General features: G+C 39.8%; 1 protein-coding gene across 5 annotated transcripts in view; it reads left to right on the forward strand.

The window, feature by feature from the left end:
* The window catches only part of LOC117485761 (bromodomain adjacent to zinc finger domain protein 2B), a 44266-nt gene extending 27739 nt beyond the window's left edge, over positions 1–16527 (forward strand). For 2 of the 5 annotated variants that reach the window (XM_034134447.1, XM_034134453.1), the window contains 27 exons: positions 1410–1518; positions 1725–1826; positions 2311–2521; positions 3174–3266; positions 3346–3407; positions 3601–3666; positions 4533–4598; positions 4967–5011; positions 5258–5290; positions 6477–6542; positions 6752–6892; positions 7471–7725; positions 8314–8537; positions 8949–9023; positions 9111–9342; positions 9430–9492; positions 9578–9722; positions 9956–10584; positions 11218–11488; positions 11641–11796; positions 12251–12405; positions 12558–12763; positions 13439–13574; positions 14052–14198; positions 14327–14616; positions 14858–15001; positions 15274–16527. In XM_034134447.1, the coding sequence (XP_033990338.1) occupies positions 1410–1518; positions 1725–1826; positions 2311–2521; positions 3174–3266; positions 3346–3407; positions 3601–3666; positions 4533–4598; positions 4967–5011; positions 5258–5290; positions 6477–6542; positions 6752–6892; positions 7471–7725; positions 8314–8537; positions 8949–9023; positions 9111–9342; positions 9430–9492; positions 9578–9722; positions 9956–10584; positions 11218–11488; positions 11641–11796; positions 12251–12405; positions 12558–12763; positions 13439–13574; positions 14052–14198; positions 14327–14616; positions 14858–15001; positions 15274–15421 (4270 nt within the window). In that variant the 3' untranslated portion in view covers positions 15422–16527. The remainder of the gene's footprint in view (positions 1–1409; positions 1519–1724; positions 1827–2310; positions 2522–3173; positions 3267–3345; positions 3408–3600; positions 3667–4532; positions 4599–4966; positions 5012–5257; positions 5291–6476; positions 6543–6751; positions 6893–7470; positions 7726–8313; positions 8538–8948; positions 9024–9110; positions 9343–9429; positions 9493–9577; positions 9723–9955; positions 10585–11217; positions 11489–11640; positions 11797–12250; positions 12406–12557; positions 12764–13438; positions 13575–14051; positions 14199–14326; positions 14617–14857; positions 15002–15273) is intronic. The other 3 variants (XM_034134450.1, XM_034134451.1, XM_034134452.1) reach the window with 3 other exon arrangements.
* Positions 16528–17139: the final 612 nt, after the last annotated feature.

The raw sequence follows: 17139 nt of genomic DNA on the forward strand, positions 1-17139 counted from the left end.
ACTTCCTGCAGTGTTTGTGTTTATGCAATTGGTGTTGTAGTAAAATGTCAGCTCACTGTGGGCTGACGAGTGACCTTTCCTAAAAGGTTACCTGCGGTCATCCTAACTTTGTGATCATCAATGTTTAACGTTATCATATCTCAGGCTTAGCCACATACAACAGACGGTGAATTTTAGAAACTTTATTTGGGATTAAGAAAATGTAATATGACACAATCACGCCAGATTGAAAATGGAAAAAAAAGCATTCTCTCAACAAGTGCTGTTATCAAGGCACTAAAAGCACGATTTCTATCTGTGGTCTTGGTAGATCGACATATAAAAGTGGGTAACTATGAAAATCAAACCAGGCAAGAATGCGCTAATCATGCTTTGACAATTTCCCCAGGGTAAATACTGTACATTTTACCTTAAAAGGCACCACTAGAGTTATTTATTTATTTATGTAAGAACAGTGATGTCTTCACAAAGAGCTTAATATGAAAAGACCACAACAAAAAAACCCTTACCTCCCTTTTAGAGTCCTTTAAAAAAAACTTGTCTTGAACAGTAGGCAGGAAATGAAATGAGGCCCAGCACTTCAGCATCAATGGGTTAATTGCATCCAGCCTCAACACAGACATGCAACATTTGCAGCTCCCTGCCCACAAATTGTGCAGCCTTGGATCAGAGCGCCTTTCATCTTCTAGGGATGTTTTTCATCAGCGTGTTCGCAGGAAACAGAGGCCATCAGACTGTATGTCAGCCCCTGCTCTGTGTGGGATAGCAGCCTGTACGTCCTGTGTGAAAGCCATGGCTGCTCTCCAGCGGAGCTCATGGGAACTGAGGGGTAGCCCGAGTTGGCACCTGGCCATTTAGGAGTGTGATTAACAAAGGGTCAGAGGACGACAAGGCCACAGACGACTCCACTGTACAGGCGGCATTTACATAGCTTATCTCCTTGTTTGCTGTTGTGACAACATTGACCCTACAATGTTATTAGAGGGAACTTATGTGGGAGAAACAAGCTTTAATTGATGTGTATATATATTGATGAGGTTGGAATACAGCTGCACAGAGGATATAACAAATCAATTCGATTCAATTCAAGGCTTTATTGTCATGTGCACATTAGCTACAGTGTAGATATGGCAATGAAAAACTGAAGTCACAGGCACCTCCAACAGTGCAACATGAATATATATAGGACATAAAACATATAAAACAGATACACTAGTGCAAGAGAATGTTTTGATATGCAAGTATATAAAAGCACACAACGAAATGTAAACAAACACTGAAATATAACGATAAAAAGATTTGGAGAGGAGCCAAAGACACGGCAGCCATCTTCACCGGCGCCATCTTTCCATGTAAATGATACCACGTTCAGTGTGATTTAGTTTCTTTTTTACGTTTTTGTTTCTCAGGTGGCAGAGAGAGACCAGAATCAGGACTGTGGCAGGTCGTCTGCAGGGAGAGGTGGCTTACTTTGCACCATGTGGGAAGAAGCTGCGTCAGTACCCTGATATAATGAAGGTAACTCTACATTGTGTAGCTTCATTCTTTTTTGGTAAATTGGCTAATAGATGTAAAGCCTTCAAGGTTTACACATTGCTCACTGCATTCTTTTAGCATTATGTAATTGCCCTCAGGTTAGACATGATGAAGTGTGTGGTGACTGACTGATTTAAATGGATACACTTAATTACTTTAATTCATATGTATTATTCTTTTGTCTGCAGTACTTACTCCGGAATGGAATAACTGAAATCTCGCGGGATAATTTTAGCTTCAGTACAAAAATTAAAGTTGGTGACTTCTATGAAGCCAGAGAAGGACAAGAGGTAAATGTTACTACTTCTTATTTGTGATTAATCACTGTCGGATGTCAACATGCATTATGAAATTGTTTTTATATTGTTTTACTTTTACATCTTAAATTATTCTCATATACATTTCAGTGTAATAGTTTTGCCATGTGTCCAATGTGCACGTTAAAGCTACTATTTGTTATTGATTTAACAGCCTAACAGATCCTGCACATCTTTGTTTTGAAAGCTTAAAAGAGATTAAACACTTTGATAAAATAGTTCATCAAATGAAAACGTTTTTTCAAAATATCTTTTAAGAAAGATTAGTTTCCATACAGGAAAAGCACAAAACATGCATTCTGAGGCATGTTGTTTACTCCCTACACAGCTTTACTGTAGCTTTAAGTAGTTATGCTTCTATATAAAAATCCATACATTAAATCAATAAGTAGATAAGCAATTTATTTTGTTTCTATATTTGTCCTAATCTGTCTGTCTTCTCCATCTGATGACCCAGGGTCTGCAGTGGTTCTTGCTGGCAGAGGAAGAGGTCGCTCCCAGTATCATAGCGATGGATGGGAGGCGCAGCCGCTGCCCTCAGTCTGAGCGACGGTCGCTAGGTGACGGCCCCGCAGCCAGGCAGTGGAAACCCTACCCTCTGAATGTTGGGGAAAATAGCTTCCAAGATGTCAGTGATACAAAGCTGCTGCGTAAACTGGAGGCTCAAGGTCAGTTCACTTTTGGAGCGTCAGACACCTAGTCTAGTGGAAAATTAACCACTAAACACCATCAACTGCTGCCTATGTATTTTATCAGTTGTTTTGACATTTATCTTTGTGGGATAATTGAATGATTGATGATTAAATTAACACTTAATTATATTTCCCGCTGGAAAATTTGAAAACAAATATATAATAGAAAATAATGAATGTGCTATCAGTCAAAGGAGTCATTAACTTTGTTTGTTGGGAATTTTATTTCTTTTTCGGCAAATTCAATTTTGCTGAAATGCAATCAAAATTGAATAAAGGGATGAAGAGAGAGACTGTAAGAATACTGTATAAAAGTAAAATGATTGATGATTTAAATAATCACTGTTATATCTTCATATGTATGTTATTAATATGATATCTATTTCATTTTCATAAGTATCATGGTTACGTCAATACCAATATATCACAAGACCTTTGCAGAACCATTTGTAAAAGGCCATCAGTTGCTCCTCAAGAATAGGTTCTTTCTATAATCACAGAAGGGCCAGCTACTTTGAATTTGAAATACACACAAAAAGAGATTTAAGGACTGTAAAAAGATCTGTGGGTCACCTTTTTGTTTCTAATGATGCTTGTGATCTCAGTAACTTATTGCATCATGTTGCAGAAATAGCTCGACAGGCAGCTCAGATTAAAATGATGAGGAAACTTGAGAAGCAGGCCATGGCACAAGCAGTCAAAGAGGCGAGGAGGCAACAAGGTAAACAGCTCCTCTAATCTCACTCTTCTCTAACTGCATCATGACGCCGTGTGCAAGCCTGATTTTTTTTGTGTTTCAGCAATAATGGCTGCCGAGGAGAGGAGGAAGAAGAGGGAGCAGATGAAGTTGGTAAAACAGCAAGTAAGGACTTTTCTGTTGAATTGCTTTCAAATTTCTACAAAGAAGATGCTATCCTTTAAATCCTGCACCTTCTCCATAGACCCACTGTACTTCTTCACCCCCCCCCCCCCCCCCCCCCCCCCCCACCCCACACTCTATAACATGCATGACTTAACAGTTAATTCATTTGATCTTGCCCTCATCCTTTTACCAGGAGAAGATCAAGCGCATTCAGCAAATTCGTATGGAGAAAGAAGTCCGTGCACAGCAAATTCTCGAGGTTCGTCCTAAAAGTTATTGCAGAAACATTCTAAAACACTTCCTTTCTGCTGTTGATAGGATTTTTTTTAAAACCCAACCAAAGGCTATTCCTAAATTATGTGCTCCCACTTTAAGTCACATCTAGTGAGTACATGTGACTAATGCCTAATTGGTTTTCTGCAAAAGTGCCATTGAATATGAAAATCTCTTCAGACCGTGATGGAGCTTATTAAAAAAAAAAAAAAAAAACCCGACAGTATTTCATTAAGTAAGAGGTGGCTCAGAGTTTACCATGGCTAGGTGAAACACCTATTTTGCATTCTCTCACTAATAGAGGCTGTAAAGTATTTTAGCTTTTATAAATCAAATTTCAGTTGACACGCTTGGCAAGCAGCTCTTAACAGGATTTGGTTGTGGCTATAATTACTGATAGAAATGTAGCTTAATTTATTCTCTCTGCCTGCTGGTGTTTCATAATAACTGCAGCCATTTTGTCTTTCAATGTTAATGGGGGGAAATAATCATCTCATTGCTTAATATGTTGTTTCAATATGTTAGATGTAACTTTATCAGTAAGCCGCTGGCTCTATTTAGCTTTTTCTTTGTGGAATACATAACATCAAGTGCAACACTTAACTAATCGTTTTTTCTTTTAAACCAGATGTATGTTTATTATATTAGAGATAATTTTATTGTTGCTTTATTTTTTTCACTTCATTTTTTAATTATGAAAAGTATCTCAATTAGATTTTCAGTAATTAGAGTTTTATGTCTCAATCAAATGTCTATTTATAAAATAACATTTCCTGTGGTCAGTGTGCTCTACTGTTTGTTTTAGTGAGTCTATTACTTCCTTAGCATTACCTTTTACAACCTGTTTTACAGGCAAAAAGAAAGAGGAAAGAACAAGCAGTCAATGCCAAAATGATGGAGGCTGAGAGGCGAACCAAGGTGAGTGTCAATGACAAACTGTGATTATAGTCTTTTTATTTATACATTTTACATCCATTTACCTTTATTTGTATCATTTATTTTGTACAGACTGCTGATAGATGTGTATATAACTGACTGTTTGCACTCTGGTTAGACCCTCCTAATTTCGTTACACTCTGCTTGCATTATGTAATGACAATAAAGTAATCTAATCTAATCAATTTGAGTCTAATTGACAAATTATGATTATAGTCCTGTTTTGTTTTGTTTTGATATATTCTCTACCTTTGCTCTGCAGTGTGAACACGTCATTCTCTACAGTATATTTCCTGTGTGTGACATACAAGAATCTTAAATCTAGTTTCTGATTGACTTTAATCTTAAAGGATAAGGAGATACGAAGAATGCAAGCTGTCTTTCTAAAGCACCAGGTATGTTGTTTCTTTACTATTATTATCCACAACCACATTTTAGTAAAGCCATTACTCTGTGTCTCTAAATAATGAGCATGTTAGGTGCCCTAATGGAATTATTTTGTACACTTTATCCTGTCAAATGATGCTTTGGGGGTTCTCTTTGGTGTATTTTTAATTGAGCTTTCCACAGGTTTGATCATTCTTGCATTGATTTTCCTGTGTGATTTTCTATTTCTTAACTTTGCCAACAATTTCTACCAGGAGTTGGAGAGACATAGACTAGATATGGTATGGGTATGTTTGTTTCTGTACATCTAACAGCATATTGTGAACGTGTTGTGATAAATGGTTGCCATCATAGCAAAGCGTAAAGTGTAGGCTGCAGTCATACTACATCCTTCTGCATGGCTTTCCACAACAGTGCACTGCATTCGTCTGCGCTATTTGTCTTCCAAAGAAAAACACATCCATTATCTGGCCAATCCGATCAAGAGAACGCCTAAACTCCACAGAAAATATAACGGGATGCAAAGCAGTGAAAAAAGAAAAACAACAAACTACACACTACAATGTTTTTGACTTTTAGATTAATTACATTTATCGGCTCAAGATCCTTTTACTTTACTTTGTGTGAGCAGACTTTCTAATCCATTGTAATACCTGAGAGGAGTCCAGATATGCAGTTTGTGTTCCTGACAGTTATTTACACCACTGCCTTATATAGCAAACAAATGTCCTGTTTTTCCTCACTAGAGATTTATATGTTTTATCATAATTGTTATGTTGCATCATCGGTCTCACTTAATACATCTTAATTGTAACGGAGGCAATGATGGACTTAGTTTTCACCATAAATCAGAATTCCTTTTATAAGTCCCACAGTGGGGAAATGTATGGTGTTACAGCAAAAGGTGGCATAGCAGGTAAAAGAAAGGCATGCAATAATAAAGAATAAGCTAACTTATTAGGACTAGAGAAGAAAAGCACACATTCATAATAATAGAATACAAATAAAGACAAAAATAAACCAGTAACAAATAAAGAGTTCACATATTATCATCCCATTTAATATGCAGGAGAGTTCAGATATTATACATCAGTTGGTAATTAATTATGTGTTTTTCTTGTAACACTTAATACTGTATGTGCTGCTTATAGTTCCTCTTGGCCTGTTCCTTTCAGTGTGCCTTCCTGCCGACACGCTCAGATTAATAATGGCTGTTCTAACTGTGAGCTTGTGCTTTGTGTGTGCATCACTACCCGCAATGTGGCTTTTCGTCAATCATTGTGTCCCGTTTGGCTTAACTGTTTGTAACTCTTTAACTACGGTGCAACACTTTGATTGTGTGACAAATAGTGATCTGTGTTTCTTCATCTATGCATGTTCATACTGTGAATTGCATACACATGAGCCCCTTTTTCTTATAAGAAAATGTTAGGAACTGTGAATAGAAAATAAACTGTGTGTGTGCTCTGCCAGGAGAGGGAAAGACGCAGGCAGCACATGATGCTCATGAAGGCTGTGGACGCCCGTAAGAAGGCAGAGGTGAGTGACACTTGATCTTTTAATATCCCTTTTTTTCCTGCTCATTACTGTCCACTGTGTTGTTCTACATTTTATATTCTGTTTTCCTTGCCATAATAATTACATTTATTATGTTTCAACACTGTGGTAATTGAGGTCACAGTATGTGTTCTCCACCCTCTAAGCATAATATTTTTGCATCGATGACAATAACACTTTCTCTGCTATAGGAGAAAGAGCGTCTGAAGAAAGAGAAGAAGGATGAGAAATTGTTGAACAAGGAGAGAAAACGAAGGCTCAGGAGACTTGAACTGGAAAAAGCGAAGGAGCTGAAGAAACCAAATGAAGACATGTGTTTAGCAGATCATGAGGTATTCACACACTGGTACTGCTGGCAGATGAGAACAAGAGTACATGTATGTGAGCGTGAATAGTCTCCATCTGTGGAGTAGATGTGTGAGGGGAAGGTTTTCCCACTAGCATGAGGATTCTTTGACACGGAAATCAATCAGTTTAATCACTGTAGGAGCTATACACATAAAGATTATAAATGCTTTTGACACATTTATGGTTTCATTTTTTCACTATCAGATCTACCAAAATAGACTTGTAATATCACTGAAAGCATCTTGAATTGATTAAAATGGAAGCAGGTGTAGGTCAAAATACTGCCACCAAGTGGTTACTCGCGCCGTAACACAGACCAGAATATTACTGATCAGATACTTAGAATTAACAAAAATCTGGTTATCCTTTTTGAGATTTCAAGATAACCAGACTTAAAAATAAATTTAAAAAAAAGTAGTCTGACACATCAGCACTGTAAGAAACATTTATTTTGAAATTGTCTATAAATGGATCCTTGTGTATAGGAATCAAATGCAAATAGTTCAGAGACGATATTTATTATTAACCTAATTTTCAAATCTTGTTTGTATCTTGTCTACAGCCACTTCCAGAGTTGTCTCGGATCCCTGGTCTAGTTTTAACAGGAAGTACCTTCTCTGACTGTCTGGTGGTGCTGCAGTTTCTGTGCAGCTTTGGGAAGGTGCTGAGGTTGGACCTAAACCCAAACATGCTCAACCTCAATGACCTCCAGAAGGGGCTGCTCAACACTGGGGACAGTTTGGGCAAAGTGCAGGACCTGCTGGTGAGCATGCTGTCCGCAGCTGTGTCTGATCCCGGCATACCTGCAGGGCACAAGGTGAGAGTGTGTTGTTGAATTATAAAATATTCCTGCTCTGCATTTTACACGTGTGTATACATCCAATAACAAGCACTGACCTGGGTCACACTTTGTAATAACCTTCATTACTTAATGGTAATTAAACTCTAGTTAAGTTCTGTTTAACAAACAATGACATTACAATTAATAATATTTACTGAATAATTAACAATTATTACTGTACACATATACCTACCATTCATTTGTCCATGATATGCTGAAGGTGTCATTATGTCATGATTTAACATTACATTGCATTATTAAACCCCTTCAAATGAAGAGGCTTTCTCAGGCAAAAGATGGACAAGCGTGTCAACTAAAACATGATTTCTTTTTTATAATAATCCGCACACATCCCAGGGGTCATTTAAGCACTTAAGATTGCTTGAAGAGATAATTGCTCAAAATGTTGGTGTTTTACTCCCATTGCACTCTCATGGGCTACAACCTAAGCCCTGCTCTCAGGTGTCACAGTAAATAAAGAACATCTGTTTTTTAAATGTGGAGAGCATTTGTTTGTGAAAAACCACTTAACTCTTTCTTTTTGAAACACCCTATTTTTATCAGAATAAGACCGCCTTGGGGGAGAACCTGACTAATGTGGGGATCAACAGAGACAACGTGTCTGAGATCCTGCACATCTACATGGAGGCTCACTGTGAGCAGACGCAGCTGGCTGCTCTGGCCCTGAGCCTCAGGACCAAAGCCTTCCAGGCCCACAGCCCCTCACAGAAGGCCTCCATGCTGGCGTTCCTGGTCAATGAGCTCTGCTGCAGTAAGGCTGTGATCAGGTGAGGGTCCTGCCTCCTTCTGAACCTCAGGCAAACTCTCCGTTTTGTAGGGCTGTACTCTCAATGAACTAAATGTAGAGTAATCCTGGGGATTCTTAATGAACAAGTGTTCGTTATGTGCCTCAAGCAAACAAGTTAATCTCTGCCTGAGATATCAAACAAATTGGCTTGTTTTATTCATGGAGGCTTAACATTTGATGTATTAACAGAAGTACCAAAAGGAATAACGCAAATCGGGGTCTGATGGACAGTTTCACAGTGTTGCGTCAAATCTTGTGTCATACATTTTTTAGTATCACTGCTAACACTTTGAAACAGCTGTGGTGCACACTGCAGTGTGGCGTAAAGAAATCGTTTTTATACAAAAAGGTCACAGAAACATCAGTCTAAATATTGTCCGATGCATTGCAGTGAGATCGACAAAAACATTGATCACATGACCAACCTGAGGAAGGATAAGTGGGCTGTCGAGGGAAAACTTCGCAAGTGAGTATATGCATCCTATATAAGCTATTATCAGAAGAAGGAAAAAAATGTAGCACATGAAACTGACTGTCCATTTTGACTTCAAAGACTGAGGAGCATCCACGCCAAGAAGAGCGGGAAGAAAGACAGTGTGGGAGGAGAGGACAGCCACACCTCTGTCACCCCCACTGCCAGAAACAAATGCAAGAGGAAAGAAGGGGACAGCGAGGAGGAAGAGGACGAGGATGACGACAGTGAGGACCAAGGAGACGAAGATGACGATGATGAAGAAGAATCGGGTGGGAAGAAGGGGAAGAAATCTGAAATATGTGAAGAGGAGGTCAGTGACAGCATGATGCTCATAGTGTTTGTTATAGTGAATGTCAGCCGCTACACTGGCCTCTCACTAATGACATCTCTCCATCAGGACGACAGCGTGCAGTCAGCCAGCATGGAGGAGCTGGAGAAGCAGATAGAGAAAACATACAAAGTGAGTTGAATACTTTTTTTTCCTCAGATCACGTCATCAAGGAATTTATAAAGTATAATTGAACCTGTTCTCTGTGTTTCTTTAGCAACAAAGTCAGATCAGACAGAAGCTATTTGACTCCTCCCACCTACTGCGCTCCATGACGATTGGACAGGACCGCTACAAGAGACGTTACTGGGTCCTTCCGCAGTGCAGTGGCGTCTTTGTGGAAGGCATGGAGAGCGGTGAAGGTGCAAACCTTTATTTCATTTTTTCGTTTTAACCTTTAATTATTGTGATGATAATTAACTATTTATTTGCCACTTTTCAAACAACGAGAAATATGATTTACATGTCAAACAATCTAAAGAATGATATAACCTCGAGCAAATTAACTGTATATGAGAAAATGTTTAAAAATGTGAGTTAGGAGATATAATGACATTTGTGTACGTTGCCTGAGCTACCTTTTCCTGTCACTCAGGTTCTGAAGAGGAAGAGCAAGAGGAGAAACAACTGAGAACTGCTCAGACAGTCAGGGTAAAAGAAGAGGAACAGGAAGAGACAAAGAGCCCAGCACAGAGCAGAGAGTGTGAAACACCCACAAAGGAGAGCCAGCAGGACAGTCTCAATCTCTTCCTCCAGAAACCCGGCTCCTTCTCTAAACTCAGCAAATTCCTGGAAGTCGCCAAAATGGCTCAAGATTCGGACATCAATTCTCACAACGGTCATTCTTCTAAAATCCCTACAACTGCATCTTGTCCCTCATATCCCACTTTTCAGCAGGGACTGATAGATAAAATATCAGATACTTCAGTGCCATCTCTGCTCATAAATAGTCCCTGGATGACCTGCAGCCCTCAGTCTATGCTTCATGAGGACCAGCTCTCCAAGATGCTGATGGAGCAGCGCAACCAGTGGTTCAGCCTTTTGCCTCGCTCTTCCTGCGACGAGTCCTCCTCCTCCACCCCCGGCTCCAGCCCATCAGCCTCCGCCTCTCCACTGCAGACCGTCAGCACCAAATCCCCCCCCTCCCTCTCCCCTAATCCCCTAGCTGCAGCCAGTTTCAGTGCTTCTGCTGGGATTAATAACATGCAGCCGTCTGTCCTTCAGGTCGGTTTTCAACAATAATCCCAGTAACGATTATTTTAGATCACGCTGTGCTTTTTATTAAAGGTCCCCTATGATATGGTTTTTCATCAATATATTATAGTTCTCAGATATATACAAAACATGTCTCTGAAGTGTTTGGCTCAAAATACCAAACAGATCGTGCATTGCAGCATCCCAGAATCCCCTCTGTTTCAGCCCTGTTTCAAAAGTGCTGATTCTCTGTCTGTTACTTTAGATGAAAATAAGGTGCCACTCAATGGTGCTCTAGGAGGAGATTCAGGTGATAAGGAGGGCGGGTGTTACCTTGATTGATTATTGGCTAAAGGTTACACAAGCCAAACAATCGGTATGACTTCATAAAGTGGCCAAAATCTGATCAGCTCATTTTCAGACAGGTTTTTATATAAATGGATCAGGACAAAAAGTGAGAGAATCTTTTTTCCTGAAACGTTCAGAATCTCTTTACACAGAGGGGACACATGTTTATGTATGAAAGACATGAAGAAGTGAATTTTGCATAATAGGTGACCTTTAATACACTTGTTGGACTGTTTAACTGCAACATCCTTATACATCATGTGTTGATCTGATGGTCATTTAAAGTGTGTGTATTCTCCCCCTCAACAAATACAGTCTGGCCTTCATCAAAGCAGGCAGTGCAACGTGTCCACAGCAGCGAGTCCCATCCTGCCCTCCTCGGGGTCTTCTCTACCCCTCCTGCTGGATCTGTCCTCCCAGCATGCCGAGGGTAATGGCAACAGGGTCTTCTCCCTGGCAAACACCAGCTCTGTCAACAAGAGCGAGACCCCAGAGCCCCTGACTGACAGGCCCGAGTGTGCCTCGTCCCCTGCTGAGGAAGTGGCCAAGACCCAGGACTACCCTCGTCCTCAGCCGGTCCCCGAGGGTAAGAACGGCTCACTGCCAGTACGCACAAGTCAAATATGGTGGTCTGTTCACTGCCCAGACAGACTGTCACTCAGTCTAACGTTTCTATCTTGCTCAAAAGAAAATATAAACCATTTTGTGAGAATAGTTTTTTAATGTGTGTGTTGGCAGAGATGCTGTGTGGCTGGTGGAGGGTGGCAGACATGGAGGAACTGCAAAGTCTGGTCAAGGCCCTCCATAGCCGAGGAATCAGAGAGAAGGCCCTGCAGAAACAGATCCAAAAACATATCGAGTACAGGACCCAGCTCTGTGCCAACAGCAAAGATGGTTGGTGCACATTTTCTCCCATTTGTTTGTTTATTTATTTGGTTGTTTTACACATATAAATAGAAATCCCATTGAAGAAAGAAAGGTGTTAAGGATTATATAATAAAACACACTATAAGGAAAACAACAGGTTAAATTGTGCCAGTACATTTTCAATTGACATTTTACAAGATTTCACATACATAAGTGTGGCAAGGCAAGGCAAGTTTATTTATACAGCACCTTTCAACACAAGGCAATTCAAAGTGCTTTACAAAAATGAAAGACATTAAGAAAATGGCGTTTAAAAACAGTCATTGTGTGCTGTTAATAAATGATAGAAAAAAATATCAAAAGACATGCAGTGAAATTTAAATGATGTTATCAGATCTTTTATGATTTACATTAAATATATCATACAGTTGCTTACAGTAGACAGTGATTTGTAATTTCTTTTATGTATCTGCGGTGGCAGCGATAGATGTGTCGGAGCTGGAGGAGCAGGAGGTGAGCGAGGAGGCGGTGGAGAGTTGGTGTGTGGAGGAGCAGGCCATGGAGGAGGACATCAGCCTACTGCAGCAGGTGGAGGGTCTGGAGAGGAGGGTGGTCTCTGCCAGCCTGCAGGTCAAGGTACCTGTACCCTACTCTCTTATCTTTGTTAGGCTCATATCCAAATTAGATTTCATGAGTAATTATTCAATATATGCTTGTCCTTGTCCTGTTCCGTCGCTGTGTCTTCCTATTAATGACTGTGTCATCAAATGTGATGATGTCTCTCTCAGGGTTGGATGCATCCTGAGCGGCAGTCAGACAGGGAGGATCTGGTCTATCATGAGCACAAGCTCTTATCTTCCCCGGCTGCAGAAAGGAAAGGACAAAGAGAAAGCAGCCAGGAGGAACTTCCTGGCAGTGTGGTGCGACAGCCCGACAATCCTCTTGATATAGCTGTCATCAGGCTGGCAGAGCTGGAGAGGAACATCGAGCGAAGGTACGGAGAAAAAAAAACAGCTCTTTAAGAACAACCTTCAGATCAGACGGGATAAGGTCACTCTACCTGCTCCTCACTGTGGTGCATCGGTGAAGTGCAGGTTCATACCAAACTAGGGCTGCATTTAGCAAGTATTTTCATTTTTCAAATGATTTGCAGATTATTTCTCTAGATTCATAGATTAATTGTTTGGTCTATAAGACGTCAGGAAAAAAAAAAAAATGTCCATAACATAAGATAGGACTTTATTTATCCCGAAGGAAATTGTTGTGCCAGAGTTATACAATAAACACAGCAGCATCCCATCCCAGTTCCTCAAAGTCTCATTTTATTTTGTATATGTCTTGTTTTGTCAGTCCATCACCTAACAATATAAACTTTGATATATTATACATTAAAAAACGAACGAAGCAGGAACACTCAATATTTGAGTGGTTAAATAAACCAGCCTTATCTGGGATTATTAAATTACTTTAAAGAATAATTATTAGCAAAATAGTTAGTGATTGTTTTTCTGTCAAGCGTTTTATCGTCGCAGCTTTCTTCCACACTCGTTTTAGACATTTTTAATCTCACAGTATGCTTCGTAGACAAAGGTCTTATGTTAGCACTTATCATCCTTTAGACTGACGACAGACTGTAGTGACTGCAGTCTCTCTTTCTGTAACCTCAAAGCAGAGAGGAGGAGGTTGCCCCGGGCATGAGGTTGTGGCGTAAAGCCCTCGGTGAAGTCCGCAGCTCGGCTCAGCTGTCGCTCTGCGTCCAGCAGCTGCAGAAATCCATTTCCTGGGAACGATCCATCATGAAAGTGGTAAGTGTCACACTCGCTCTCATAATCACAGAAGAGTTTAAATCCTTTCATCAGATATAAATTCAGACACCAATTTACAGCATACGTCTCATTACATCTCATAATATTAATATCAAATACAAATATTAGTACATAAGCCTCTAGAAGGCAATTAAAGATAACACAAGAAATCTGTACACTCCATCATTACCATTATCAGATAATAGGCAATCATTAACAAATCAACATCATGCAATATGCCTGACAGCACATAATGATTCATTTTCACTTCAGCATTCCACAGATGCAATGCAGTTTGACATCATTTCACTTTTCACCATTGACTTACCAATATTTCTCACTACCTTGGCATCTATCCAGTATCTGTACAATAAATTGTTCAAATTTAATAGGGTGAACATGAAATCCAATGAGGCAAATTTAAAATGCATTAGTAGTTTGACCTCACACCCGTGAACATATATCTGGTGTTTCCAGCACTGCCAGCTCTGTCATAAGGGGGATAATGAAGAGCTGCTGTTACTCTGTGATGGCTGTGACAAAGGCTGCCACACTTATTGCCAGAAACCCAAGATCACCACGGTACCCGACGGTGACTGGTTCTGTCCCACTTGTGTAGAGAAGGTACCCCCAGCATCCACTATAACAGTACATTGAATTGACACATGATGATATAGCCGTATCATGAGTGATTATAATATGATATGTTTAGTGTGTCTCTTCACCAGTCTCCTGTGTGCTCTGTCATTCAGGAGAGCGGTCTATCCCCCCGAGGTAGGAGGCAGCAGAGCCGAACAGCTGGAGGAGGGAAGAAGGGCAGTGAGGTAAAACGAAACGGTAAACCATCTGTGGTGGGAGAGCTCATCAAAGAGGAGGCTGCCGGCAGCAACAGCGTGCCAAAGAAAGGTACCAAGGAGTTCAAAAAGAGGAGAGGAGACGACAGCCCGCCCGGATCCCAGGCCAGACATGACAGTCCTGTCCCCTGTGTGAAGAAAGCCAAAACGGCCAAAGACAGCAACACAAATGGGCTGACGACGTGCCGGTACGATCAAACACATCCTCACTGCAAGCATAGCAGCATTTCCTCTTATCACTGTTTGAAATAAAGTTATTTTTAACTATTCTCCTGTGGTGTGAACAAATCTCCCCAGGCAGTCATGAACCAACATGACAATTTCATCCTGTCCTTTTATATCATATCTAATATGTTTCAAAACGTTTATTTGTACTAGTGTCACTCAATTGAAATGATTTTCCATTAAACTTTCATTTGTTCTCTCCAGAGTGCTGCTGGCGGAGCTGGAGGCCCATCAGGACGCCTGGCCCTTCCTCACGCCCGTCAACCAGAAAGCCGTCCCTGGATACAGGAAGGTCATCAAAAAGCCCATGGACCTCTCCACCATCAGAGAAAAGCTCACCAACAACCAGTATGTGTGTTACTCTCATACCATGTGATATAATTTCATACTGTATATCATAAATGTGTGATTTTTTTTGTTCCTTCTCTTAAACGTACCACACTCTAATCTCTAAACGTTTTTCCTGAAATGTTAACCCCCTTCCCTGGCTATGCATTTTTTTTTTAAACTATACTGCTCTTATCATGCCGTCTTACATTATATGTATAAAATCTATATATTTCCCATTTTTAAATGTCAATGGTGCATATAAGTAAAAAAATCCCTTTCTCCTGATACAGGTACTTGAATCTGGAAACTTTCATCGCTGATGTGAACCTGATTTTTGATAACTGTGAAAAATTCAACGAAGATGATTCAGAAATTGGACGAGCTGGCCACAGCATGAGGAGGTTTTTTGACAAACGATGGACTGAACTGCTGGATTGAAAATGTTTCAGTGTTGACTTTCTACGCTCCTCTACATATATCTTTGGTGTGGGAGGCCTTTTTCTTCACCTGAGACACTAAATCCATAAACAGGTTTAAATGACACTGATTTGCAATGTGAAAGGACACATTCTCCTGAAGGGAAAACAACTTCAAGCATTAATATCTGAAAGTGCAATACTGTTTTTTTCATCAAAATGCACTGACTCTTGGACTCAATATTGTCATTGGGAATTAAAGATGGCCATAGTAGATAGGCCTTCTGCTTTTTTTTTTTTTAACATCAGTACTTTAGTTTATTGTATATGTGTGTATTTATTTTTTGAAGTATTTATGTTACCGTTAGTCTCATCTAAGAAAAAAACAGGAAATGGCACACAGCTTTAAAAAAAATCTAAAGATTGTTTTAGGGACGATTGAACAAGCCAATCAAAAAAATGTTTACAGCTTTTTGGCTTTAGGTTGCCAGCAGTTCTACTGTTAATTGTGTAATATACAAGGAGGTATCACTGTCACTATTTACAGGACTTATTTCTTAGATAGTGTGTAAATACAGTACAGTCTTGTTAAAATATTGTCAATGCATAAGGATGATTGTAGCACTTCATATGTCTCATACTGTACTCTGCCTGTGCTGAATACCCACTCACAACACTGCTCTCCTCAGTATTGTAGTGCCTGACCTCTGACCTCTAAACAGTGTATGGAGCGGTGCGTTGTTTTTCTATGTGTACTGTATGTGTGTCCTGCACAGTATACTGTATAGAGCCCTTACCCAAAATGTAAAACACTTCTGAGCTTCTCTTCTAAAAAGAATTGATGTGGTGCATATAATGTGTTTCATCTCCAAGCATTCCCCTCAGCCGGAGTCTTGTCAGACATCCTGAGGGCGGACGTGAAACCTGCGCTGGGCTTTAATCCAGCTGGGAGTCGGACAGAGTCACGGTCCATCGGAGACGTCTCCAGACAGCTGAAGTCATGAGAATTGAAGAAGTAACTGTATTTTATTATGAATATTGTGAAATGAGTAGCAACTTTTGTGGGAGTATTATTTTTCAATAGTGGATGTGTGGCACAGAAAAAATAAACCTGTTTTTCAAAAACAAGGCCCTTACTGTCTTCCCTATTTATTTATCTGGTATTTATGAATAAAAGACTTCATTTGAAACATACTAGGCACCTTTTTATTTATTGTATTTAATTGTAATCCACTTAAGGAGAACGTATTATACGTGTAATCCTACAGGCATTTCACAGCTATACCTTCATTTCACACTAGTAACCTCAAGAGTCAAATTAACATACAAAACATGATCATCAAATAAAATATTGAGAATTGTTTAGGATGAAACTACCCAAGGTAAAAGGTATTTAACATTGGCACCACCTCCATCGACATTAAAGCATTTTCACATGTTTTTTCAGTCAATTTATAATCCAATTAAACACAAAAAAGAGACATTCTGGATAATGAGTAGGCTACCTTTTGAATTTAGCAGATACTTTAGTAGGCCTAATGCTTTCAATAAAAAAGAATGGACTATGAACATTATGCAGCTAATTACTCACGTGACTGATAGCAGTAGTGCAAGATAATAAGACTTGTAACTTGGAAGAGGAAATAAATACTTGAAACTGTGGCCACATGAGGAGCAACAGTTTGACTCAGTCCACCAACTCTCCTCTTTTACAAGCGGATATTTAGGCATTTTGCGCCA

Source organism: Trematomus bernacchii, unplaced genomic scaffold, assembly GCF_902827165.1.
Source record: "Trematomus bernacchii unplaced genomic scaffold, fTreBer1.1, whole genome shotgun sequence".
NCBI classification, from domain to species: Eukaryota; Metazoa; Chordata; class Actinopteri; order Perciformes; family Nototheniidae; genus Trematomus; species Trematomus bernacchii.